We start from the raw sequence: 26,505 nt of genomic DNA on the forward strand, positions 1-26,505 counted from the left end.
TTGGCCCTATCTGGCATCACCCTGGCATGCAACTGGCACCACCCTGTCATCACCTTGTGGCCTATGAAACTAGTCTGGCCCTATAGGGACACGTAGCAACAAGGTGCTTGCTCGCATTACTTAATCTCCTCGCATCTTCATATTGCGGGCATGCACCAACCATTGATCCTGGGAGATCTGATAGTGCAAGGTACAACTAAGAACATAGGATGTCATGGGACATGTGTCACAAAGGGGCATGCCCGCATTATTTAATTTTGATGCATCTTCATCTTGCAGGCGTGCGCCAGCCGTTGATCTCGAAAGATCTGACGGTGCTCGTAACACAGGCTTCTGGACCTCTGTGAATACCCACCGTGATGTCATCTAGACACATGTTTCCAGGGTGCTTGCCCACATTTTTAGAAAGTTTGATGAAGCTCAGAATGTGAGAAAGTGGGTGCCAATAGAATCGCCAACTCACTGGCCGCTTTGTCCACCTTGTCTGTGACGGCTCAGAGAAGATGGACCCACCCGAACAACAAGGACCCATCAAACCACGTGTCACTAAGGGGTTTCCCTGCAATCCGTAAGGATCGTGCATTTTAAAAATGTGGGGAAGCACCCACCGTAGATCTAAACAAGATCTAACAGTGCAAAAAGTGCAAGCCCTCGAAGAAAATTTAGGAAATAAAGAAATAACATAAGGTTTTTTCATTCATTTTTCAATATTTCCCGAGCATTAAAATAATGTAAAAGATGGGAAGTAGCTGTTGGCTGGGGTCAAGAATTTGAATTTAAATTTTTCGGCAAGAGAAAAAATAAGCAACAGACACCATGTGCTAAAATAATAGTGTGAGCAAGTATGTTGTCTACATGACAACTCAACTGATTATTCATACTCTAGTGTTGTAGACACCATGTGCTAAATTAGAGTTTCTTACTCCAGTGTTGTCAACATGAAAACTTGTATGAGTACACAAACTCCTAGGTTTTTAACCTAAGAAATAATAAAATAATGCATTTATCCTAAGTAAACTTAAGTAAAGTGTAAATAATTATTATTTACACTAATAAAAACTTGATGCAAAAATTGATGAAGGCATATTCTTAGCCTATTCCACTAAGAGAAAAACATATAAGTGTTTGAACTCTAAGACTAACAAATTTGTAGAAAGTGCAAATGTGAAAGTTGATAAATATGTAAAAAAGAATTAAGTTGAATATAAAAAGGAACTTGAAGATTACAAAGGCTTTATATACATTGATGAAGGTGAGCCTAGCACCTTATCCAAACCTAAGAAGAAAGCTACTGAGCACCAATAGCTAGTACATATTGAGCTATAGAAATAGTCTATCAAGAATAAGGAAGTGCATGATGAGCATCAGTAAGTGCATGTCAAGAGTCAAGAAGAGCATGTCAAGAAACAAAAAATAAATGTCGAACAACCAAAAGAAAATGTTGAAATACTTGAAGTGCTACCTGAAGTAAATCTTCTAGATTAACCTAAAGAAGAAGAAAGAAGAAAAGAGATTACATTAGCATAATATGTGAGAAAACACCATGCACCTAATCAAATCATTGGAGACAAGGACTCTAGAGTCATGACAAGGAAAAGACCAAGAAGTGACACATGTTTACTATGAGAATTTAAGCTCAAATCAGTGAAGGATTCTTTGGATAATGAACACTAGATCCAAGAAATGAATGAATAGATTGAGAAGGTAGAGAAGAAGAAAAAAAATCTTGTCAATGGTACCTATACCAAAGGGCAAGAATATTATTAGAACAAAGTGGGCATTCAAAAACAAGTTGAATTAGAAAGGTGAAGTAACAAGAAACAAAGCAAGAATAGTGTGTAAGGGATATGCGCAAGAAGAAGGTATTGACTATGGGGAGACATTTTCCAATGTTGTAATATTGGAAGGAGTGAGAACTCTACTTGCATATTATTCTTATGAAGGATTCAAATTATGCCAGATGATGTCAAGCTTGCATTTTTGGAAGGAATTTTGGAAGAAGAAGTCTACATTGAACAACCTAAAGGTTTTTTATACCCAAAAAAAGGTGATATGGTATGTAAGTTTCACAAAGCTTTGTATGGATTGAATCAATCCCCTAGAGCATGGCATGAATGATTACATATATATTTAGTGAAGATTGGTTTTGCAAGGACAAATGACAATGGAAATTTATACTTGAAGCCTAAATATGAAAAAGGGATACTTTTGGCTGAGATATTTGTAGATGATATCATATTTATAGGAAAGTATGCCTTGTGCAAGTTATTTGTAAATCAAATGAGGAAAATGTTTGAGATGTTTGTGTTTGGAGAGATCAAATTCTTTGATGGCTTGTAAGTGTATCAAATGAAGAAAACTATCTATATTACTCAATCAAAATATATTAAGGAGATAATAAAAAAAAAATTTATGGAAGATTCAAGACCAATTGGAACACCAATGGCTACTGGACATAACTTTCAAAGAATGATGGTTTTGTTGATGTGAACCAAAACTTGTATAGATCAATGATTGGAAAGTTACAATATGTTTTTCATAGAAAACTAGGTATTGTACTAGCAATTGGGATTATTGCAAGATTTACTACAAATCCTTAGGAGAATCATATGATGGTTGTGAAAAGAATATTGAGATGTCTCAAAGGAACATAGGGCTATAGATTGTATTACAAGAAGAACGATAAGTTTGAATAAAAGTTTATATTGACGTAGATTGGCCTGGAAATGTTGATGAAAAAAAGAATAAAAGTGGTGGAGCTTTCTTTCTAGGAAATCTACTAGTTTCATTCACAAGCAAGAAGCGAAATTGCATCTCCCAATCTACAAAAGAAGCTAAATATGTAGTTGTAGCAGTTAATTGTTCTAACATAGTGGGGATCAAGAAATTGTTTAAAGGGGTGAAGGAAGAGGTCACTGAACCTGATGTCATATTATGTGATAACAAAATTGCTATAAACATATCTAAAAATCATGTGATGCATAATAATACCAAGCATATTGCTATCAAGTATCATTACCTGAGAGAGTACGTACAAGAAAAAGAAGTGAGATTGGAGTATTTGAATACAAAGGAATGGATAGCTTATATATTGACACAAGATTTACCAAAGGATGAACACGAATATCTAAGAGGAAAATTGGGGGTGAATACCCTAACTAAGAATACTTAAGATAAGATGGAGCTCTGTATCAAATGTATTGATTAGAATATCTTACAAGTTGATGCAGAAGGTCACACTTTAGGACCTACCTAAAGTTATGATGAGACAACCACAGGATGATGAATTAGTCATAAGAAAGATGAAAAAAGAAGAATCTAGTTCAGAGAACTAACAAAGAGATATTTGGATGGTGAAGATTTATGAGACAAAGTTTCTGAAGATATTGAATTGTCCTATTGATACTTGAGTAAGGAAGTATCTTTGGCATTATTGTCAAATAGGGAGATATATTATATAGTTACCATGGAAACATGAGTAAGGAGGGATAAATCACCATCTAACAGGGAGAGTATATTACCTCACAACAAAGATGGTGAGATTATGAAGTAGAGAGAAAAAGGTGTTCTCATCGAGAGAGACGGTGAAGAAGTTCATAAGATATATATCAAAGAGGGAGATCTATGTTTTGATATGATAGAGGGATCCTATATGTTGTTATAACTAGAGGTGTTGCATATCAGAGTTGTATGGATGAGAATCAAAATGAAACTAAGGGTATTAATGAAGAACTGATACTGAATACATAAGAAGTTGAGTGAAGAAAGTTAAATTTTTTTGGGTTGAATGGTAACTAGAGGTGCTTCCATAAATACTTTAAAGAGGGATATTGTTGGAAACTATAATTGGAATAATTGTTATGTTGTCATTAATGTCAAATCTTGTTGGTGAGACAATTGCTACCTAAGTAGAGTGTCATATAAAGATGATTGATAAAGAGGATTTGAGAAGAAAAGATAACAAGAGGACCTATTGGAAAGGTTGAGTTGTGTGGAATTACAATGGGCACTTGATCAATTAGACTTTTGAAAGATGATAAAGATGATGCACTTAATCATAACACTAAGTGGAGAAGATAACTATGTTAAACCCTAGAAGAGATGATCAATGAAGAAAAAATACTTTGGCTTAACCGAGCTTCAAAGAAGAAGATTCAAGAACTTATAGTTAAATTCAAGGTATGCTAGTGTTGATTGAGTGAATAGTAGAAGCCAATAAAATTCAATGTCAACTAAGCACTAGTAAAAGACAATGCAACAAAAAATTTGGATTGAGCACTAGTAAATAGATTGAGTGAAGAAAGTATAAGCCAAGTAAGAGAAGATAGTAATGACCAAATTATCTAGTGATGACCAAGGTTGAAGAACATAATGTTGGCCGAGTGACAGTATTTTATAGTTGATGAAGGAATTAAGATTCCTAGCCAACATAGTTGAATTCTTTCAATTCAATGAGTTGACTATTAGACTGAATTTGTGATTTTTATTTACAAAGTGAGTTATATTTATTCAAATCAACTTGATGATTACTTTTTAATCATTGTATCATTTGAAATCCTTTAATCAAGGTGGCATTCTATTGAAATGTTCTTAAGTCCTCTAATAAGGTCACTCTTAACCAAGTGATTATATTCTTTTATAGGGTCACACTAACAATGTGTATTGTAACCTTTAACATGGTTGCATCCTAACAAAGCTCATTCAAAAGAGTGAAAATATGGTGACATGTTGTTGGTATTTTTTCCCAAATTAGGTTTCCATGTTAAATTGTAGTGTCTTGTTTGAATATTACTTGAGATGTTTTACGAGTAATGTTTTACATTTTGCAAGTTTTTTATTATTGAGATAGTGGATTGCAAGTTTAGGTTATTGATATATTGCTATAGAGAGTGAGCTACTTAATTAATAGATATAATTTGTTTGAAGAGTTTAAAATTTTAATTCGGACATTTGGACTTGGGGATAACTGATTCACTCTCCCCCCCCCCCCCCCCCCCCCAAGTTGTTCTAAAGGATTCTAACAAAAACTTGGTACCTAACCCTTATTCCTTAATTGAACATTTTCTTATGGATCCTTCTTCAAAAAAAAATTCTCATAATTGATAATATATGAAAATGAGGCTTCTACATTCCTGACATGTGTATCCTTTATTGTTCTTAGGTTGAATCAGTAAACCATATCTTCATTCACTGCCCTTGCTAAAGAGAGATATGGTCTCTTTTTTTGGATATGCCCAACCTCTCTTGGATGTTTCCTACTAGAATCATGAAGTTCTTTACTCAATGTTACTTTCATTCTAATTATTCTAAGTACTTTAAAAGGTTGTGGGATTTATTTCTTCCTCGTATTCTTTGCAGCATCCAAAAAGAGAGGAACAATAGAATTTTTAGAGATAAAGCTTCACATCCTAAGGTGGCTTTATCAAAAAATGATAATGTCATTTTGGAAAACTTAAATAGAAATGGAGCTAGATTTCATAGTCTCAAGTTTTTCATTGAGAATATGCAGGATACTAGTAAAAGTAATAATAGGTAGCTAGAAAGTAGATGGTCTTTTCTACTAAAGGATTTTTACAAAGAAAATTTCGATGGGAAAGCCAAGGGAATTCATGGACTAGTTGGGTGTAGGAGAGTGTAAGAAATCATGTTGTTCATTGCCTAGTTGCAGTGTCACTTCCCTTGGGAACTCAAAATAACCACTTTGTAGAGGTGGCAGTTGCCCTTCAGATTACCAAATTGGCTAAACAAAATAGAGTTACCAAGCTTTGGTTGGAGGGTGGTTCAATGAATATTGTTAAATATCTTAAGGGGTTATCTAGTCCCTCATGGACTATTGATTATATCATAAAGGAGAACCTTCATATCCTTAGAATAATGGATAATTATTATATATTGTATTGTATATAGGGAGTTAATTATGGTTGTTGATGAAATGGCTAATGTGGTAGTGAAATGTAACCATAAGGTGATATGGTAGGCTAACATGAATTTACCTATGTATGTCATGTCAAGTACTAATTATGATTTAATTAATGGGAAGGTAGGTTTCATAAATAATGAGAATGAAAGTGCTTAGAAGGGATTGGTTTATGATTACAATGTACCAATTAGGGTGTAAGAAAAGGAAAAGTAATTATTTCACCTTCTATATGTATGCATTCTAGGTATTTTTTTGAGTCCTAGCATTTATTCAACTTATTAGCTCTTGGACTTTGGTGTTTAAAAAAAATCTTTTTTTGATAGAGACATGGTTAGTGATTTGTAGAGTAATAATATGGATGGACAATGTAGAATATGGGAACCTTCTAACTATGATAAATGGAGAAGAAGAACTCAGGTTTGGAGGATTCTATATAAGAGAGGTCTAACCCCATTCATGGATATATTACATGGTGGACAACTTGAAGTTACAAAGTTTTTTGAGGAATTGGAATGAATGCACATTGAATGTGGGTGGTCAAAGTGTCACTATCACTAAGGAATGTATTTTGAGAGTGATTACAATTCCAATTGTGCAAGTAAGTTTTATCTGGGATCACAAATTTTTGAATGCCTCTATTGATGAATTCCCTAAGCAGTTGGGTGGGAGTGAGGCCCTAATCAAAATTGTAGGAAACATATTTTCAACATAAATATATTGAAAAACTATGGTATTTTGTCTTTCCAGCTATTGTGAACTATGTTGCTTTGGAAGGTAGCTTTAGTAGGGTGTGTTCCCTCCACTTTTCCATTCTGAACCATTTTAGGCATGTGACAAATATTTTTATCCCCTTCTACCTATATTCATCTTTGAATGCTATCATAGATGCTATTAGGGAAAAGGAGCTCTCTAACTTGCCTCGCCATGATGGCCTCATGTTACTCATTTATGAGTATATTAGAACCCATTTTGTAGGGAAGTTTATTGAGGAGAAGGGTGAGGTAGATATTGATGGGGAGGAGTCTAAGGGCTTTTCTGATATTGAAGATAGTGAGGGGTAAGGCAAAGGGGACCTCTTTTAAAGCCCCTATGACTTCTTCTAAGAGAAAGAAAAGTTTCCCTAGCTAACAGATAGGCCAAGATGGCAATATCTTGTGATGAGGATTGTGTGAAGGGGAGGAATATATGGAGGCTGATGAGGAGGAGGTGGATACTAGTAGGAAGAAACAAGGGAAGAGGACCAAGAAGAAATATCAGAGAGTGAGTCCTATTAGGAAGAATATCAAGACTCCTATGGCCAAGAAACAAGATAAAGTGATCATCTCTTCTGATGAGTATGATGATGAAGATGAAGAAATTGATATTAAGAATGATGAGGTGAGAACCATCACAAAACTTTAGTCTTTGAGGATAAGACAAAAAAGGAGCAAGGAGGTGAAAGCAACAAGAAGGTCTTGGATTCTCCCCTAAGATTTATCTAAGATCAGTACAATAGTGACTCCTCCAATGATGAGGATATCTAGGGCATTAATGTTAACCCATCTATACTTAGGCTCCTGTTGATGATTCCCATGCTTTCCCACCTATGATTGGCATCCTGTTTAGGGTTAGGAAGACTGTCTTGAAGAATTTGGACATGAATACTATGAGGTTAGGCATTTCTAGAGAAAAAATTGACCTTATGGTCAGTGTGGTGTAGCCCAATAAAACTAATATCAGGGAACTAATTTATGATTCTATGTTGATCCTTGATGACTCTAGCAAAAAGGCAAAGATGGGTGTACTTAACAATGCTATAAATAGTTGCTTGGGCTACTTCAAATCCATTAAATGGTTGTATCATGAGATCAATGGCATAAATGACTGGATAGATTCTCTGGAAGGTAAAATGTATAATCAACGTGATCCTAATAGTATGGATAAAGAAAGCCTAAATATGAGATCCTTAATCGACATGATGGCTTTCTATAGGATGGAAGCCAAGGTGTTAGAGCTAGACAAAGTAGTAACAAGCATAGAAGACACTCTAAGAGGTATAGCTGATCAAAGTTATAAAATCCTTAAGGTGTCCAATGATCACATAAAATTTCTCATTAGAAAGCTCGAGAATGGAGACCATCACAAAAGTTCTTGATGATCAAGGGGGTCCTATTGATAGTAACGATGGACCTAATAAAAGGACCAAGGATAGTTACAAAAAGATAGGTATGGCTTCCTCTACTAATTTTGAGAAAATTGAAGATGTTGAAGAAAACATGGACTAGTTAGAGTTGCAAGCTGTGAAGCTCCTTAAGAATATGGGATAACTTTCCCTTTGTGCCTTTAGGTTCTAGTTGTATTTTCTTTTAGTATTCTATTATTTTTTTTTGGTTTCTATTCTTTCATGGTTGGCCTTAGTTCAATGGTTCATTATGTACATTTTTTGTCTTATTTTTCTCAGTGCGCTTAATGGTTTAATCTTCTTGTATCCTTGTACAAGGTTTCAAGGGCCCTTCAAAAACTATTTTCTTAATAAAAATCGTACACATATGATGGGTAGTGCTTTCCCTACTATGTGCACTCATGTGAGGGGATTGAAACCCCATTGAATGGATAATACATGTCATATAATTACCTATCAAATACTAGAACCAATCTTGGGGTGAATAAGGTAGTACCCCATCTAGACAATCCAACTTAAAAGACCTAAACTTTTAACCAAAACTAAATATGAATGATTGTAATTTTTTGAAATAATCATAGAAACTTTTGGGTCAAAATTGACTTAGAATACAAAAAGTACCTCCTTACATTGTCTTTCTTATTGAGTAATAACCATGGAACAATCATTCAGCCTTATGTATGATTACATGCATGTATGTTTTTATATACACATATCCATATAAATATATGTATGTACACACACTTTTATTAAATATCACTTATAGATGTAGGAATTTTGGGTTGATGAAGGAGGCTACCAAAGTCATTCTTGGGTGAGTGGTAGATTTTTTAAGAGAAAAGATTGTGAAGTTTAACAATCAAGAAATCACTATGACTGAAAACTAAAAACATGTTTTTAATATAGTTAAAATAATATTGTTTGAATTCCATTTGATATTTTAAAGGATTAAATTCAAACTATTCAACAGAATGAAGACTACAAAATATTTGTTATGTTCCTACCTGAAGGATGGATGCCTCAATACATCTTTAGTATTCGAATATGTAATCATTTTTGTGACCCAACATGGATTAAAAGGCCTTAGTTTGCAATCATCTAGTAAAAATTTATTGCCTATCTTGTTAGATAGAACAAAAACTTGCATGATTAGCCTTATTTCCTAAGTATCCCACAAAATTGAGAGTAACTAGGTCATTTTTCTAAAATTTTAGTTGTTGAATTTATATTTCAGTATAAAGTGATTCTTAATCACCAAGTGTGTAATTACATAATGAGTCTTCATAATGTAGATAATTAATGATATTATAGTTATTTTTTAAGAGAAAAATATGAAGTGAATTCAGACCACATTTCATGATTCATCATCTTATTTTCTATGAAGAATGTAAATTCATCTTACTGATATCAAATTTAAAAGATGACAAGATAAAAAAAATTATTAAAATTTATTTGTACATGAATCTAAGAGATGGAAATATTAAAATAGAGATGAAACATGGCCAATCATAACTTTTTTGGGCACTTTTTCCACTTATTGTACTAGCATTGACTCTAACATATTTTCTAAATAAATATGATAAAAACTTAATTTATAACTCCTATGTAATGCAAGAGCATCTGTATCTGCAAGCATTCAAGATATTGCCCAAAAAAAATAGTTATTTTTATTTTCTATTATGATAAGGTGGATAAAAATAAACACAAGCATATATAGGTCTCTATATACCTAGGAAAGTTTCAAAGTCGATAGCATGTGCAAATTATTTAATATTTATTGCCTATGTTCAATGGAAATTGTAACTTTCAAGAAAGGACATTTTTTTATGCCATAGGTGTAATACTAAAATTCAAAAATATCCTTCTTTCTATGGGGTCAATGAAGGGGAAGATTCTTGTACTCACATTTATTGAATGGTTACATAAAAATAGGAAAAGATGTCTTTTTAAGAACCCACTTGGGAAAATTGAAAAGATATATATCTAGGTATCGTCCTAGGGGGATTTAAAGTTCATTATCTATAGGCTATGTGTTTTGTAATGATATCCATGTGTTCTTCATTTAGAGGAATGTAAGGATTCTATAAATTGGAGACTTGGACTTCCAGTTACTCAATAAAAGTTCTTGTTTGAACATATATAAAGTGAGGTAATAAAAAGTGTAGAAGAATATATTGTAGCTCAATTACTTATTTTATAAATCCAAGTGGCTAATATTGTGTAATAGAAGAATGTGTCCATTTTATTTATTGAAATAGAAGAACATGTACATGAATTTATATTTCATTGAGAAATACAAGGCAAGTTATTTCCTCGCAATTTTATGATTTATTCTCTTTTCTATATTGCATGTGATGTTAGATAGAGTAACCCTCATATGGTGTAAATGGTCATGTGTCTTTGGTGTGTTAAAGGATTATTTTTCATCATTATGAGATATTAATTATCAATAAACATTTTCCTTGTGTCACACTTAACTCCTCTAAACCAAAAATAGTATTCCCTTTCATTCTCTTCCACTCTTACATTTGAAAACCATCATTCCCATAGTCACATCAATAACTAAAATCTATTTTTAAAATTTGTATTTATAACTTACATCTTCTCATGAACACTTCACACATCTTCCTCTCTTATATCTCAACAATCATAATGCTGCATTTAGTGCTTAATAATTGCTTCAATAATTAGATCAATGCACATAGTAAGACACATAGATGATTAAACATGCATAATAAGAAATGCTTAGCTAAAAGTAGTAATGGGCATGTGTAAGCTATTTTTTAAAACATTAGTATACTTTGATCTAGAAGTACACATCACTTTCATGTAGGTTCACACATCTACACATTTTGTAGGTGTCTTATCTTTGATCATTCTTAAAGCTTTTGTGTGAATTTTCTAATGTTGAAGATGTTTTACCATTCAACTTTTTCACTAAAATTCCTTAAGCCACTTCCTATAGCACAACATTGTCTATATCCATTTTCTCAACAAGTGCAATTCTTGAGATCATGTAGGATGTCATTGCAATTATATAATACATTAACACAATACAAAAACAACCATACAAAACCACACTCAAATTAAATGCATGCACATACGCACACAAACAAACATAGCAAATCTTTACCATTATCTATTTAGTTGAGAACCAAATATTAAGGAATATATATATAACACATGCAACTCGTGAACTCAAAACTAAAGACTATAGATATCTTGCCAAAATCATTTTAAAAATGATCTTAGCCTCATCCTAGCTTAGCCTCATCCCAGCTTATATCATTTTTTCTTAAGAGTTTAACTTTAGTGGAAGACATAACAAAGAGCATATAATTACCCATTAATTTTAACCAAATGAACAATAAACTATTAACTCTCATTAGATACTAAATAGAAGTTGTGATAGACATGACTGTAGAGCTGTTGATGCTGTCTCAACATAACATCTTTTCTTAAGAACTCATGCTGTCTTAACATAACCCGGTTTTTCTAAGAATTTAATCCGATGATATAATCCACTCATTCAGCAACCTAATATATCTTGCATGCTTGATTTGAAGGCCACAAAACTTGTTAGAGTTTGATGTGATAGTGAAATGTCAGTTGGGATCAATAATTAAGGCAGGGATGTCTGTTGTAGTGGCAATCATACACTTTTCTCCATCGATCTTTATATTGTGCTCAGTCTGGCTACGCTCATTTGTTTAAAGTGTTTTATACTCCCGCAAGAGTACAAGCCACATATTTGTAATGCATTTCTGGGCATTTATTTCTCATTTATTGAAATTTGTATGGAAGTGAATCACTGCAATTTGTCTCATTGATGGGCAGTATGTTTTTTGTTTTGTCAAATTTGTATGATTTGATGGAATCCAGTGGCCATCTTTTTATTTGTAGAAGTTTTATGACACCTATAACTACAGTTTAACAAAACAAATCTATGTGTGATATCAGAGTCTTGATTTCAATGAGAGTGTCAGATTAATTACTGTATTTCTAGGAATTGATCTTATAGACAAACTGTCAGGGAAGATATGAGTGAAATACTAATTCGGATGTTAATTATACAATGTTGAGAAGTTGGGGATTAACTACTGTGCCTCAGGCAGTTCATCACGTGGACCAACTGTAACTTTAGGTTTGAGTGAAGATGGTAATTTGGAAGTTTATGGCACTTATAAATTTCATTGCTAATGGCAAATATACAAATATTAAGGGTAACATATGAGTTGGTAGAAATGGCTTCATTCATGTATCATTTTGTTTCTTCCATCTTATAACTAAATCTTTTGTTGGTGGTTTGAAGTGAGATTATTGACTTCTAAATAGATATTTTTGTATCTTTTGTTCATAGTTTGAAGTGAGATTATTGATTTCTAAATACTTTTCTTTTCCAGTCATCTTCAAAGATAATATTTGGAATAGCGATTTGTTTCTATCTACTTGAAATATACAAAAGTTGAGAGGTGTCAAACTAACTACTATGCCTATTGGAATTGATCAAATTGACCAAGTGTCATCCTAGGTTTGAATGAAGATGCTAATTTTGAAGTTCATTGGCAAATAATGTTGAGAGGTGCCTAACTTCACCAATAGACCAAAGGCCTATAGGCAAATCCACAACTACAAAGGGTGATGTACAACAGTCATAATGGTCATGAAAATAACTTCATCCATTTCTCATTTTGCATCATTGATCATCCAAATAGGTCTTTTTTGTATGTTTGCAAGTGGGATTATTGGATTCTCAATAGATCTTTTGTTGTTTTTTCTAAGTTGAGTTAAATATCTCAAGGTAGTCTACAAATAAAGTTGTTCAATTGTAGCTCTAGTTCATTCACAACTTCTTTCCTTCACCCAAGATGTTTTAAAATATAATACTTGGAGTAGTAATTTTTTTCCATCTACTCAAAATAGGCTAACTTTGAGAGGTGCCAAATCAAATATTGTACCCCTAGGAGTTGATCTTGTGGATTTTCACCCTAGATTTAAGCTAAGATGCTAATTTGGAAGTTAATTGGCATGTACAAATTTTAGTCTTCAAAAAAATTGTAAATATGAAGGGTAATAAATCAATCACAATGGTGGGAATAGCTTCATCAATTTACCATTTCACTTCATGCATCATCAAAATAGATCTTATGTTGATTCTTTCAAGTGGAATTATTGGCTTCTAAATTCAAAAACTGTCGATGGATTGTAGTGATAATATTTGATCTAAATAAATATCTAGATTCTTATTTAAGTGGAATTGCCATCTTCTAAAGAGACATTTTGTTGATTCTTCTAAGTAGTGTTAAATTTATCAAAGTAATCTACAAATAAAAGTTATCTATTTGTTGTTTTGTGTCATTCACAACTTATTTCTTTCACTGAGGACGTCTTTAAAGACAACATTTGTAACACCAATTTGTATCCATCTCCTTAAAATAGACTAAAGTTGAGAGGTGTCAAACTAATCATTGTACTCTAGTAGTCAATCTTGGAGACCAATTGCCAACCTAGTTTTTAGTGATGATATTATATCGAAAGTCATTGAGCACCAGATACATTAAAGTGTTAAAAAAATAAAAAATATCATGGGTGCACATAGTCATGTAATGACAAAATGACTTCGCCCATTTTAAGTTATGTTTCATTTATCATTGAAATATGTCCTTTGTTAATAGTTCTTAAGTAAAATTATTGACTTTAAATATGCCTTTTGTTCTCAAGTGAAATTATTGACTTTAAATAGACATTTTGTTTTAGATTAAGGTAAAAGCAAATTTTGAAGGGGCCCCGAAACCCTTTACATCAAAAAGAAAGATAAACCATTAAGCACAACTACGTTTTAAAAGGACCTGAAACCAGCTAAACAACTAAACTAGGTTTTACAGGGACCTGTGACCAACAGATGTGACCAAAAAAAATAACCATAAAAACACTGGCACCTGGAAAGACAACAACCTGAAAAGCCTCCCAAACCAGTATCCAACAAACCAGTAACGCAACCAGTTCACCAACACAGAAAAATCAGTCAGCATAAGGGAACATAAGATTTTCTATTTGATTTGAAGTTTCCCTTACGCGATTGAAGGGTCATATCTAAAGGGGGAGTAGAAGGCTTAGCCTTCTTCCTTTTAACCGCAATCCAACCGTCCTCAATCTTCACTGCCTTAGCCACCCAAGCCTCAGAGGATAAAGACTCGTGGAACCCAAGGGATGAAAAAGCCGCAACGAACTCCGTGTGAGAATTAGACAACGTCTAGCCCCTAGGAGGATCATCCAAAATATGGGAAGAGACCAAATCCTTAACCAGCAGCTCAGAATGATTGCCATCCTCAGCCACAGAATCCACAGGAGCATCCAAGGAATGATTCACCAAAGCAACCTCCTCAACCACCGGCTTAGAATGATCGCTAGACTTAGCCTCAGAATCCACAGGAGCTTCCAAGGATTGTTTCACTGTGTAGTGCTCAGAGGAGGCCCATGACCACCAAGAAGGTGATCACCTAGATTTGGATTTCCCAGCAACACAACGAGCAGCAATGTGACCCATCAAGTGGCATTTCTTGCAACGAAAAGGGATACCCTCGAAATCCAACATTTGTGTCCAAGAACCCCTCAGGGAATCCAAACAAATCACCTCAGGAAGGCCCTTAGAAATATCCAAGTCAACAAGGAAGCATGCACAGGTTGAGTGGAGAATATCTAAAGTGTTAGCATAAGAAATCCCCAATAGCATTCCCAATAGTTTCAAAAACTAAGTCATGCCAAAGATGTATGGGAAGATTAGGGAGCCGAACCCAGATAGGGAACTTATTAAAGGATTTCGAGAGTGGATTAAAATCCATATGCCACGGTTTGGCCATAAGTGGATATCTACCCAGCCAAGAGAAATTATTGTGATAGAAAATAATCTTCCTGTCATTGGTACTTTGAAACTTAGCTATAAAAAAGCCTTTTGCACATAGGAAGATATGGACATTATTATCTATCAGTGGCATCTAGTTCTTGGAGATCCAGTCATGTAGATCAACAAGAGAGGGTCAATAGCCATGGAAGCAAAAAATTGCAGCAAAAGAAGAAAGCTCTTCTATCATATGGAAAATGTCTTCAACTGATTTTGGATCAAGAGAAACCCTAATAGGCTTTAAAGCACTTACAGGTGAAACTTGAAAGGGCCCAGATAAGATGGCTTGAGGGAAAGCACCATGTAACCCGGCTTCAAAGGCAGACACGTTAGCAAAAGTCCTTCCCCTGGAACCAAGAGATCTTGAGCCAGGAGCAGGAGATCCAAAAGTCGAATGAGGGGCAAACAGAACCCTACCCCCACCCACAGAAGAAGTCGAATGAGGGGCAAACTGAACCATACCCCCACCCACAGAAGAAGCCCCACCTGCAGATGGAACTAAGAGAACGAGAGCATCTCTAGCAGCCACTAGATGAACTCTGGAATAGGAAGGAAAATGGGGAGATGCAAAAGAACCATCGCAAGCGCCTTCCACCATGGTCACAGATGCAAATGCATTTTGAAAACACACTTGGGCAGGAAAGCAGGCAAAAGCCATTCCTGAAACTTTTTACAATTAAATAGACATTTTGTTAATTATTGTGGATTTTATAAATAAATAGAAGTCATGCTCGTTTGTAATTTAGCTTCATTCATGACTCCTTTCTTCCACTCATTTTTAATGACAATATTTTTTATAGAGATTTGTTTCCATGTACTTGAAATAGATTAGAGTTGAGAGGTGTTGAACTAACTACTATACGTATTGGAATTGATCTTACGGACCAAGTGTTATCCTAGGTTTGAGTGAAGAAGCTAATTTGGAAGTTCATTGACAACTAATCCTAAGAGGTTCCTAACATAGTAGTGTACCTCTAGGAGTTTTTCCTAGTCCCTTATGATGTTGAAGCCTTTCACTCAACATGACTTGATCCATGTTGAGTTCATTTGGAACCATTTAACTTCACCAATAAACCAAGGGCCTATTGAGAAATCCACAAATACAAAGGGCGATGTACGTCACTCATAGTGGTGGAAATAACTTCATCCATCATCCAAATAGATCTTTTTATGGTTCAAAGTAGGAAATAGATCTCTTGTTGATTGTTCAAAGTTGGGTAAAATATCTCAAGGTAGTCTATAGATAATCTTGTCCATTCGTGGTTCTAGTTCATTCACCATATTTTTCTTTCACCCAAGATGTCCTTAAATACAATACTTGGAGTAGTAATTTATTTCCATCTACTCAAAATAGGTTAACTTTGAGAGATGCCAAATCAAATATTGCACCTAGGCTAGTAGTTGATCTTGGGGATTACCACCCTAGATTTAGGCTAAGATGCAAATTTGGAAGTCAAGTGACATCTACAAAATTTAGTGTTAACAAGAAACCTATAAATATAACTTGGGTAATAAATCAGTCACAGTGGTGGAAATAGCTTCATCAATTTATCATTTCACTTACATCATCAAAATAGATCTTATGTTGATACGTTGGAGTGGGATTATTGACTTCTAAACAAAAGAATTTGCTAATGGATTAAAGTGAGATTATTTGCCTCTAAATAAATGTCTAGTTTATGATTTGAAGTGGGATTGCTAGCTTCTAAAGAGACATTTTGTTGATTGTTCTATGTAGTGTTAAATTTATCAAGGTAATCTACAAATAGAAGTTATTCATTTGTAGTTTTGCATCATTCGCAACTTCTTTCTTCACAAACGGCGTCTTTAAAGGAAAATATTTGTATCACCAATCATATACATCTCCTTAAAATAGACTATTGTTGAGAGGTGTCAAACTAATCATTGTAAGTTCTAGAGTCAATCTTGTAGACCAATTGTCACCTTAGGTTTGAGTGAAGATGTTATATTGAAAGTCATAGGGCACCTATAGTTTTAAGTGTTAAAAAAAATTTGAAACATATAAAGGGTGGCACATAGCCATAATGACAGAAATAGCTTCTCCCATTTGAAGTTATGTTTCATTTATCATTGAAATATACTTTTTGCTAATAGTTCTTAAGTGGAATTATTGACTTTTAATAGACCTTTTGTTCTCAAGTGAAATTATTGACTTTAGATAAGTATTTGGTTGATTATTCAAAATAAACTTAAATTTATGAAAATAATATATGAATAGAAGTCATCCATCTACAATTACCTCATTTTTCCTCAAACATCTTCTAAATAGTCCCTTTGAGAAGATAGTCCCTTTGTTGATTGTTCAAAACAGAACTAAATCTCTCAAGGCAATCTAGGTACAAATAGAAGTCATTCATCTGCAATGTTGCTTCATTCATGATTCCTTTCTCACTCAAGACATTATAAAAGACAAAGTGGAACCAACATTTTATTTCAACCTACTCATCTCCCCCTTCTGATTTCTTAAAACACACACCATATCATGTACTACTTCAATCGTCAGAACTGCACCCATGTGAACTTAGAAAACTCTAGTGAGAGCCCAGTATGTTTAACTCAATTTATCATTCAGGCATTCTTAGATTCTTTCTATTAAGTGCCTCATGAACCTCGCTATGAGATGCCCTCTAATGGAAGAAGCAGACGAGCAATAATATAAAAAAGGTACAATAGCCAGGTGTAGCAATGGCGACGTTTGAAACCCTAGACAGAAAGGGTCCCTATCAAGGGAAAACCCTAGTGCAGAAATGCATATTCGACATGTGATGATAAGAACCCCACGTAGAGGGTGGTAAACCCTAAACCCTTGTTTTACAATTCCCTCGTACTTTTCTCAAGGGAAACATTTTGAGATTACTGCCGTCACTTTCAGCCTGACCCAAAGCCGACCGTGTTCACATTTTTGAATGTACAGTACGTCTAAAACCCCCTTCACATGATAATAATTTCCCCATCAATATATTTTATGTGGTCCAAATGGGTTTCCATGTCTAAACAACTTGTTTTGGTTGTGTTGTCCGCTGCACCAATAGAAGGCTTGCTCCCTTTCCTACCCTTGTTTTTCTCTATGAATTTATTCGCCCTTTTTAACTTTAAATTTGGTGTCTTCTCCTTGTAGCATGCATCTTATTCAGATTGCTGCTTTGCGCCTTTTTATACAGCGTGGATGATGATTGTTCAAGTGCAGGGGTTCAAGAGTTGATGGCACCTTTCCCATTTTGGTGAAATTCTTGTTAGTACAATCCTAGTCTCCTTTCTAAAACATGCATAGGCCCAATTCTCAGTGTGTTTCTCTCGTTGGGGGATAGATAGAGAGAGGAGTGCGCTTTTTTAACTTGGTTGATTGCATGAAATTAAAGGCATAATCAATATATATTAACTTGCTGGTTTTCGATTTTGTGTTGAGGATTCTCAGTTCAGGTGGCGAAATAGATCAATAATAGTTGACAATCTCTAAAACTTCTCTCTTTTCTTTTGTTGATGATAAGAATCTTTATCACCGTGCTGTGTTTCTTCATTCAATTATGAAGAGTTTATTTCATATCATAATCATGATTTCTGCATTGGAAGAACATTTTTATGCTTTTTTCCTTCGTTCTGTAATTTGGTGAAGCTAGATTGATGGTATAATGTTTGTCAACGCTTGACATTGCACACCTTATCATCGTTGCAAACAATCCTGTTATGTAAGCCAGTGAATATACATATTAAGGTCTAAATCTAAAACATGTGTTTTAAAGTCTACCAGCCATTGAGTTTGCAGCTGGACAGCAATTCTTTTATTCTTCTTGTTAAAAAAAATTAAATGAAGAGCGAAGTATAATTGTTATTTGTTTTGCAGCTTGGCCGACTTGAGCATTGAGAAGAATTCTCAGCAGATGGAAATGTCATCCGCTCAATGGTGGTCAGAGCCGGTACAGATTCTTACCTAAAACTAAACTAGAAACCTCTCCTACAAGTAGATCTAGAAACCAAATTTGGTTTGTTGCAGGCTAATGATAGTACAATCTGCATTATCTAGTCTCAGACTAAATCATATTCAAAGTTACATTCTGTGATCTATTATACAAAAGAATCAAATTATAAAAATGCTTTAGAGGATTGAGCATATTTGTTGAAACAATGGGTTTTCATTGCAGAGACCTAAGTTCAATTTCTCATCACGACATCTAAATTAGAATACTGAATTGTGCCTTTACTTTCTTCTAAAATGAAGGTGGTTTCTTTCTAAATAGTGATTCTTAATCTTTCATAGATGATTTCTAATATGTCTACTTGTAAAGAAATTGTGTATATTATCGTGGTCTCATATTGAATTGGTTTCTAATATGAAAGTGATCTAAACAGTGATCCTTGATCTTTCATAGATGATTTCTAATATGTTTGCTCGTAAAGAAATTGTATTGATTGTCATAGTGCTGATTTGGTTATTACTATGAAAGTGGTCTAAGTAGTAATTCTTGGTCTTCTATAAATGATTTATAATGTGTTTGCTAGTAAAGAATTATATTGAATATATTGAATCCATGGTGAATTGGTTTCTATGTAATAAAAATGGTTTCTAAATGAAAATGAATTGTAGTTAATCACTCCTATTCATTTACTCAAGTGAACGAGTTATCTCAATTCAAAAACTGTGGAAATGAGAAATGATTTGATTTCTTGTTTGTTATAGGCGATGGATGATCCATTGCAAGTAATGCAGACCAACAGCAATGTATACGAGCCAACTGCAGAGCAGCTTGCAGCTCTAATGGGGTACCAGAATAATAATAATAATAATAAATTGGATCTGGAACCTATTTGCTATGCCAACAACAATACAAAGGTTTCCCAGGGAGGAGCAAGGGCAAGGCCCAGTGAAAGTGCATCTTGTTACGAAAGGCCATCGAAACAGATGAAAACAATGAAGTGGGATTCGAGTTCATCTCGTGGGCATGCAACTCACCCACAGTTTTCAAGCAAGGTTTCCACATCTCCCTCTGTGTACGTACCCAATTGCCAACAGATCAACTCTCCATTGGAGAATTACATAACAAGCTTGTTGAAGCTCAAGGACAAATCTAACTACACTGATAACAGCAATAACTACACTAACTCTAATGGGTTTCCAAGCACGCCCACCATTAACGGCGAGATCCCTGTGGAGAGCTGCATCTCAAACATTTCTAACACTCCATCCACCCCACCCAAGATGTTTAGGCAGAATCAGGGAAACATTAAGCCACATTCCAATGTGATAAAGCCTTTAGCCAGTCACACTCAGGACCACATCATGGCCGAGAGGAAGAGGAGGGAGAAGCTTAGCCAGAGATTCATCGCTCTCTCTGCCATTGTTCCTGGCCTCAAGAAGGTAACACCAATAATCTCATCCATACATTTCGATTCAAAGTTGCAATCTTTGATGTAAAAGTTATGTGGGTATATGTGTGGGAATGTTTATAGCAATTTTAAGTTTACAGCTACGTTTTTACGTTTTTAGATAAGACCGTGTGTTAGTTTTTAGGAATTGATATTTCAGATCATATTTTCAATGATGGACTATTGAATACGATTCGAAATGTTGACTTTAAAAATTCACACACAATCTTATTCAGAAGGACGGCAATAAAATCATAGATTGTTGAAGTCTACTATCATTTATTCTAAGTTTAATTTCAACTTAGTTTCAATAATGTAAAATTTGCATGATAAGTTTTTTATAAAAAATTATTTATTCTAAATTTAATTTCAACTTAGTTTCAATAATGTAAAATTTGCATGATAAGTTTTTTATAAAAATTTGTGAATATATTGAAGATATTTATATAATGAAGCAATTGTAATTTATTCATTGTTAGTTAATCTGATTCTTATCATCTGATCAATTGTAATCAGCTATCTGTTTTTTACCAGCTCGTGTGATTTCTTCAATCAAGATTGATTTATTTGTGTTACGATTTAATATTTTCTTTAGGATTATAGTTTTCCTGTGGTTCGTAATTTTGGTTCATAATGTACTCATATTTTTTAGATAAGATTATGTGTTTTTTTTCAATAATTAATATTTGGAATTATATTTCTAATGATGGATTATTGAATATGATCCTAACACACAAAAGCACGTCAATAAAATTGACTTTATTTCAATAATGTAAGTTTTGATAAATTTTTAAAAAATTGTGATATAATAAGCCAATTGTAATTCATCCATTGATATTTAATCTGATTCTTGATCGTTTGATGAACTGTAATCCACTAGTTTGATTAAGAATTTCATGTGATTTCTTCAATCAAAAGAACAATTTATTTGTGTTAAAAAAAATATATATTTGTTTAGAATAATAGTTTTCTGGGTGGTTCATAATTTTGGTTCTATGACAGATGGATAAGGCCTCTGTTCTTGGCGATGCAATAAAGTATGTGAAGCAGTTGCAGGAGAAGGTGAAAGTAATGGAGGAACAGGGTCCCAAGAAAACAGTGCAATCAGTGGTGTATGTGAAGAAGGTGGAGCTGGTTTCGAATCCTGAGGATGACAAACTTTCTTCAACTTCATCTTCTAATTCTTCCTCAGCTGTGGAAGATGGCACAGAAGGAGTGCTGATACCAGAAATAGAGGCTCGACAAGTGAACAAAAACATTCTTATTCGAATCCATTGCGAGAAGAGGAAGGGGCTGCTGGTAAAATCCCTTGCAGAGCTTGAAAGGCTTGACCTCACTGTCATGAATGCCAGTATTCTTTCCTTCACAGAGACAACCCTCGACTTAACTTTCACTGTCCAGGTAACATGACAAAAACATTAAGTTTTCAATGCAATTGTGATCACATGATTGCCTCTGAAATGTTTCAATCAGTTTTCAATAGATTCTTTTTTATTATATAGTTTTTTAAATAATATTATTGTTCTATAATTTATGGTGAGTAGTGCAAGTGTTTCTAAACTAGATTGTTTAAAGATTTTTTCAAATCAACGTTTCTCTCTGATAACATTCAGTATGACATGGAGATATTTTCTTGATAATAGATTAAGGTTTTTTATAAGTATTTTGATAATAGATTATGGAAAGTCTTGTGATATTGTTATCAGGATCTAACTGAATAGTTTTTTAGTCAAACTCATTGATTTATGTTTCATGAATAGTGGTTCACAGGAATTCATCTTTCATGATAATAAATGGAACACTTAGTACTCATTGAATCTAGGTGATGCTCACAGAGGTGAAGCACTGGGACTTCCCCGTCACCCATGGGAGTACTTCAAGTCTGCCTAGATCCAATGAGTACTAAGTGTTTCACTTATTGTCATGAGAGATGGATTCATGTGAACCACTGCTCACAAAACATAGGTCTATAAATTTAACTCAAAAACTACACATTAAATACTGATAGCACTATCACAATTTAACTTGTAATAAAAAATATCTCCTACTTATCAATTGAAAGTATTTTTAATGAGAAAATTTCTACACCATTTAATTTTTTTTTAAAAAATTACACTTCTCACTATTTAATTTTACTATAAATTTTCAATCTTCCTTTAACCAAAGAAATCTCAATTGGGTATTTCCTTTCTCCATTAAATCAACTGACCCAATTCGTTCTCTTTGATGGCAGATGGAAGAGTCCTGTGATTTAACCGTGACTGAAATAGTGAAGGCTTTAAAGGCTCTCTTCAGTAACATGACTTAAAAATGTAACTGCGATGCGGTCATTAAAAGAAGCAACAATAAAAATCTATATTTTCTAATGTGTGCAGATAGGACTGCACAAATAACTTTCTTGTGCACGTTTAACTTGAAATCTTGTGATCTGATCCATGCCAGTCATGTACAAAATTGCCTGCAGCAGCATTTTGTTTCAGAGGGATTTTTTTTCCAAGGCATTCATGATCTTGTTCTACCCCGCTTCGTTTTTGTTAATGCTGTTGGCTTTATGGGCTCTCTTTTCTTTTTGAGGATAATTATCCTTTTTCTTTCCATTTAACGTGGCTTGAAATGGAACCACACTACTAATCTGGTGGGGTGAGATCATCTGTGTTGGATCATGGTCACGCTGAATATTGTGCTTCTTTGGCTTTTATAATGACTCTGCTGCTATTAAATGCTTAGCATGTTGCTGCCACTATTGTTATTTAATTGTTTCATAGCATTTTGTCCAGCTGTTTCTATGTGACTGACAATTATATTCAAGCAGGTACATCATATACATTGAATGGGATATAAAACGATGAGCATGTTCTTAAATATTGAAATAATCCTTTCCTCTCAAACCATGTTAATCTTTCATCAACATGTGGAATTACATTACATTTTGCTAGGTATAGAGTCTTCTTGACAGTTAATTTATTTAATTAAATTTCTTATTTGAAATAATTTGTGTAATAGTAATTATAATTACATTTCATTTATATGTGTGAGATTGGCACTTTCTTTTAAATATTAATATTGATTTTAAAATAATGAAATTAACAAGAAAAAGAAATCAAAGCTATTGAAAGCTATCAACATATTTGATTGATCTTTTTTAACTATTAGTATTGATTTTGAGATAATGAAGTTTATAAGAAGAAAAATTAAAGATATTGAAGTTGTCAAAAGATTTGTACAATTTCAAATGTTGACATGTATAAAATGCGTGTTAATAAGAATAGTTTGGAGCTAAATAGAGATAGATATGTTTAGATGGAAACAACTTTGAAATAATTTCTACTGTAAAATAGTTGAATGATAATTGACTTTTAAATATAATTGATTTGTGCAAAGATCTCTACCTTAAAATTCAACTAATCTATTGCAAAAAAAAAAATAGAAAAAAAAGTTATAAGATATCAAAAGCACATTGTACTGAAATTAAACTTATATTCAAAATATCTAAAGCATATCTTTCTATAAAAGAAATAAACAATACAAGACACATAACACACAAAAGTTATAATCGTGATAAAAAGAACCATTAAGAGATCCTAACTTGTCTATCCATAATCACAACTTTCTCAAACATACAATGGTCATATTATACATCAATTAAGTATGAGAAAACTTCAATTTTAATTGTTTAATCCCAAGATTCATCACATACAACTTTTTAGTAACCAAAATATAAATCTCAAAACATTCCAATTTTTATTATACATAATGAATTCAGTACTATTTAGATATTTGAGATAAATTGTAAAAGGCAAGATATGATTATGTGAAAGATGATATGTATGATTTTCTAAATCAAAGAAGTAGAAGATTTATTTCTATATTATTTTATAAGAAAATCTTATATATTATTCATATTTATTAAGATAATTCTAAGTTTTTTTTTTAATAATAATAGTTCAAACTTTATTTAGAAGTTAATTCTATTTTAGATCTAGCATTTCTTCAATAAGATAATTGAATGTTAAATTTGATTAAATATTTAATTAAAGAATTTATTTTTCATTGTACTATGACATTCAATGCTTTCAATTTTGTCTCATTGTCTACTTTATTTAAAAGAATAATAGGTACATTATTTTCTTAAATTCAAAAGTCATTTACTTTGTGTTGGATTTATTTTAAAGATTACATCAATAACTAATTGGATAAATCCTTTTAAAGAGGATGGTTCAAATATTATTGATTTAATCTAATATTAATTATAGAACAAATAAAACCAAAAATTCTACTCTAAAGAACATATATTCCTCCTTGAAGATACACAAATTTCTGACTTAAGCCAATCACCTATTTCTATTAGATAAGATTAAATTGCACACTATTTTTAAACTTTTAAAGTCTATTAAATACATACATGTGCGTGTACATGTACATGTATATGTGTGTGCCTGTATGTGTATGTGTACATGTACATGTATGTATATGCATGTGTGTGTGTGTCTCTACGAGTCTATATGTGTATGGGTATGAGTATGTGTACATACGCATGCGCATGTGCATGTGCATGTATATAGATAGGTAGTAGAGAGAAATTATAGATGGTAGTAATATTTATTTAATAGTAAATGGAATTTTGATTGTCACAGATATATATATTTTCTTCTATTGTTTTTAGAAGAAATTACATGTAATGTATAGATTATAAATAAAATGAATTTAATAATATATACAACTTTGATTGCCATTATCACAACTTAAATACAATGAAAAATGACATTTATAGCAATGATAAAGTCTTGATTGACTCTTTGAAGTATATCTAAATATCAAAATTAAACTAGGGGAAAGCCCTAGTAGTCACCTAGGTTAACTTGGTGCACCAAGATCTCCTAAAATGTAAGTCAAATTATATTGCTTTTTTTTGTTATACCTTCGTAGGCGACTCAAGAGCTTAAAGTTAAAGTTTCGGCATTTGGGCATTTACAAATATCTTTGTATAGGTTGTGGAGTACAAAGTGGTCAAAAAGTGCCATTTTAAAACACTTTCCCAATACCTATTACTTTCACCCCCAATAGTTGCTCACCAAAACACACTAGTACTTATGGTTAAATGTTCAATAGTCTTTATGAAATATCTCGATAATCTAATGCACAAATTGGTTAATCACCAACCAAAAAAGATAAAAAATGATCGACTCTTAGTACATGTGTGATTGGCTATTGCGAGGTATCTATCACAAAACTTTATCATAGTTATTGGACCCCCTATCGGTTATTGTGTCTCTTCTCCTATATGAATTATCATCAAGAAAATATTATAGATCTAATTTCACCAACATCCTAATAATTCATGTATACAATGAACAAGATTACAAAGATAATTCTTAGTCATTTCAATCAGAAGTAAACAGACTCAAGCATTATATCAAAAGGTAATAATCACTTTTTTTCCCCTTTCTACTCTAGGGGAAAAACCTTAGCAGCCATCCAATATAACTTTGTGCACCTAAACCTCCTAAACCATAAGTCAATTTTTGCCAATTTTTTTGGTGTACCTTTGTAGATGATTAAAGAGCTTAAAACTATGGTTTTAGCTTATATGTATTTATGGATCTCTCTCTATGGATTGTGGAGCACAAGGTGGTCCAAAAGTTTCATTTCAAAACATTTTTTCCCACAACCCACTATGATCCTACACTTGTAGTTGCTCACTCAAAAAACAATAATACTTGTGGTTAATGAGCAGTCCTAATGAAATGTCCCAATTGTGGTGCACAAATTGCTTAATCACTAACCAAAAAAGCTAAAAAAAGATTTTGTTAAAACATATATAGATTTACTTGGATAAATTAATAATATCTAAGTCATATCAATCTTTTGTTTACTGATCTTTGCATCATGACTGATAACATAATACTTATATTTTGATTGTGTATCAATGGGATCACCATATATTGCTCTATGGTCTGAATGATCAAGCACTAATCATAATAAGTATGGGCATAATACCAATTTCAATGGTAAATATGTAATAGTATTTTATTAGTATTTTTTATATCTTAATCACACCAATCAAGTATGACTATAAATGGTCATGTCTCCATTCAAAGACATGCCCATTCACTATTACACCTATTCATTACATTTATATAT

At 33.1% G+C, this 26,505-nt stretch overlaps 1 protein-coding gene across 1 annotated transcript; it reads left to right on the top strand.

Annotated features, from left to right (window-relative positions):
• The first annotated feature begins 18,149 nt into the window (after positions 1–18,149).
• On the top strand, positions 18,150–23,148 carry LOC149551898 (transcription factor NAI1-like). Its single transcript, XM_089789748.1, has 5 exons — positions 18,150–18,235; positions 18,845–18,917; positions 19,679–20,356; positions 21,367–21,765; positions 22,598–23,148. The coding sequence occupies exons 2-5, from the start codon at positions 18,882–18,884 to the stop codon at positions 22,670–22,672; spliced, it is 1,188 nt and encodes a 395-aa protein (XP_089645874.1). The 5' UTR covers positions 18,150–18,235; positions 18,845–18,881; the 3' UTR covers positions 22,673–23,148.
• Positions 23,149–26,505: the final 3,357 nt, after the last annotated feature.

Source organism: Cupressus sempervirens, chromosome 6 (genome assembly GCF_028749045.1).
Source record: "Cupressus sempervirens isolate cs-2001-9-10 chromosome 6, ASM2874904v1, whole genome shotgun sequence".
NCBI lineage: Eukaryota > Viridiplantae > Streptophyta > Pinopsida > Cupressales > Cupressaceae > Cupressus > Cupressus sempervirens.

Excerpts from the sequence above, each read along its gene's own strand:
- LOC149551898 (XM_089789748.1), top strand. The coding sequence starts at position 18,882 with ATGGAAATGTCATCCGCTCAATGGTGGTCAGAGCCG. Across the intron at positions 18,918-19,678 it reads CTCAATGGTGGTCAGAGCCG|GCGATGGATGATCCATTGCA; the intron begins GTACAGATTCTT and ends TGTTTGTTATAG. Across the intron at positions 21,766-22,597 it reads ACTTAACTTTCACTGTCCAG|ATGGAAGAGTCCTGTGATTT; the intron begins GTAACATGACAA and ends CTTTGATGGCAG.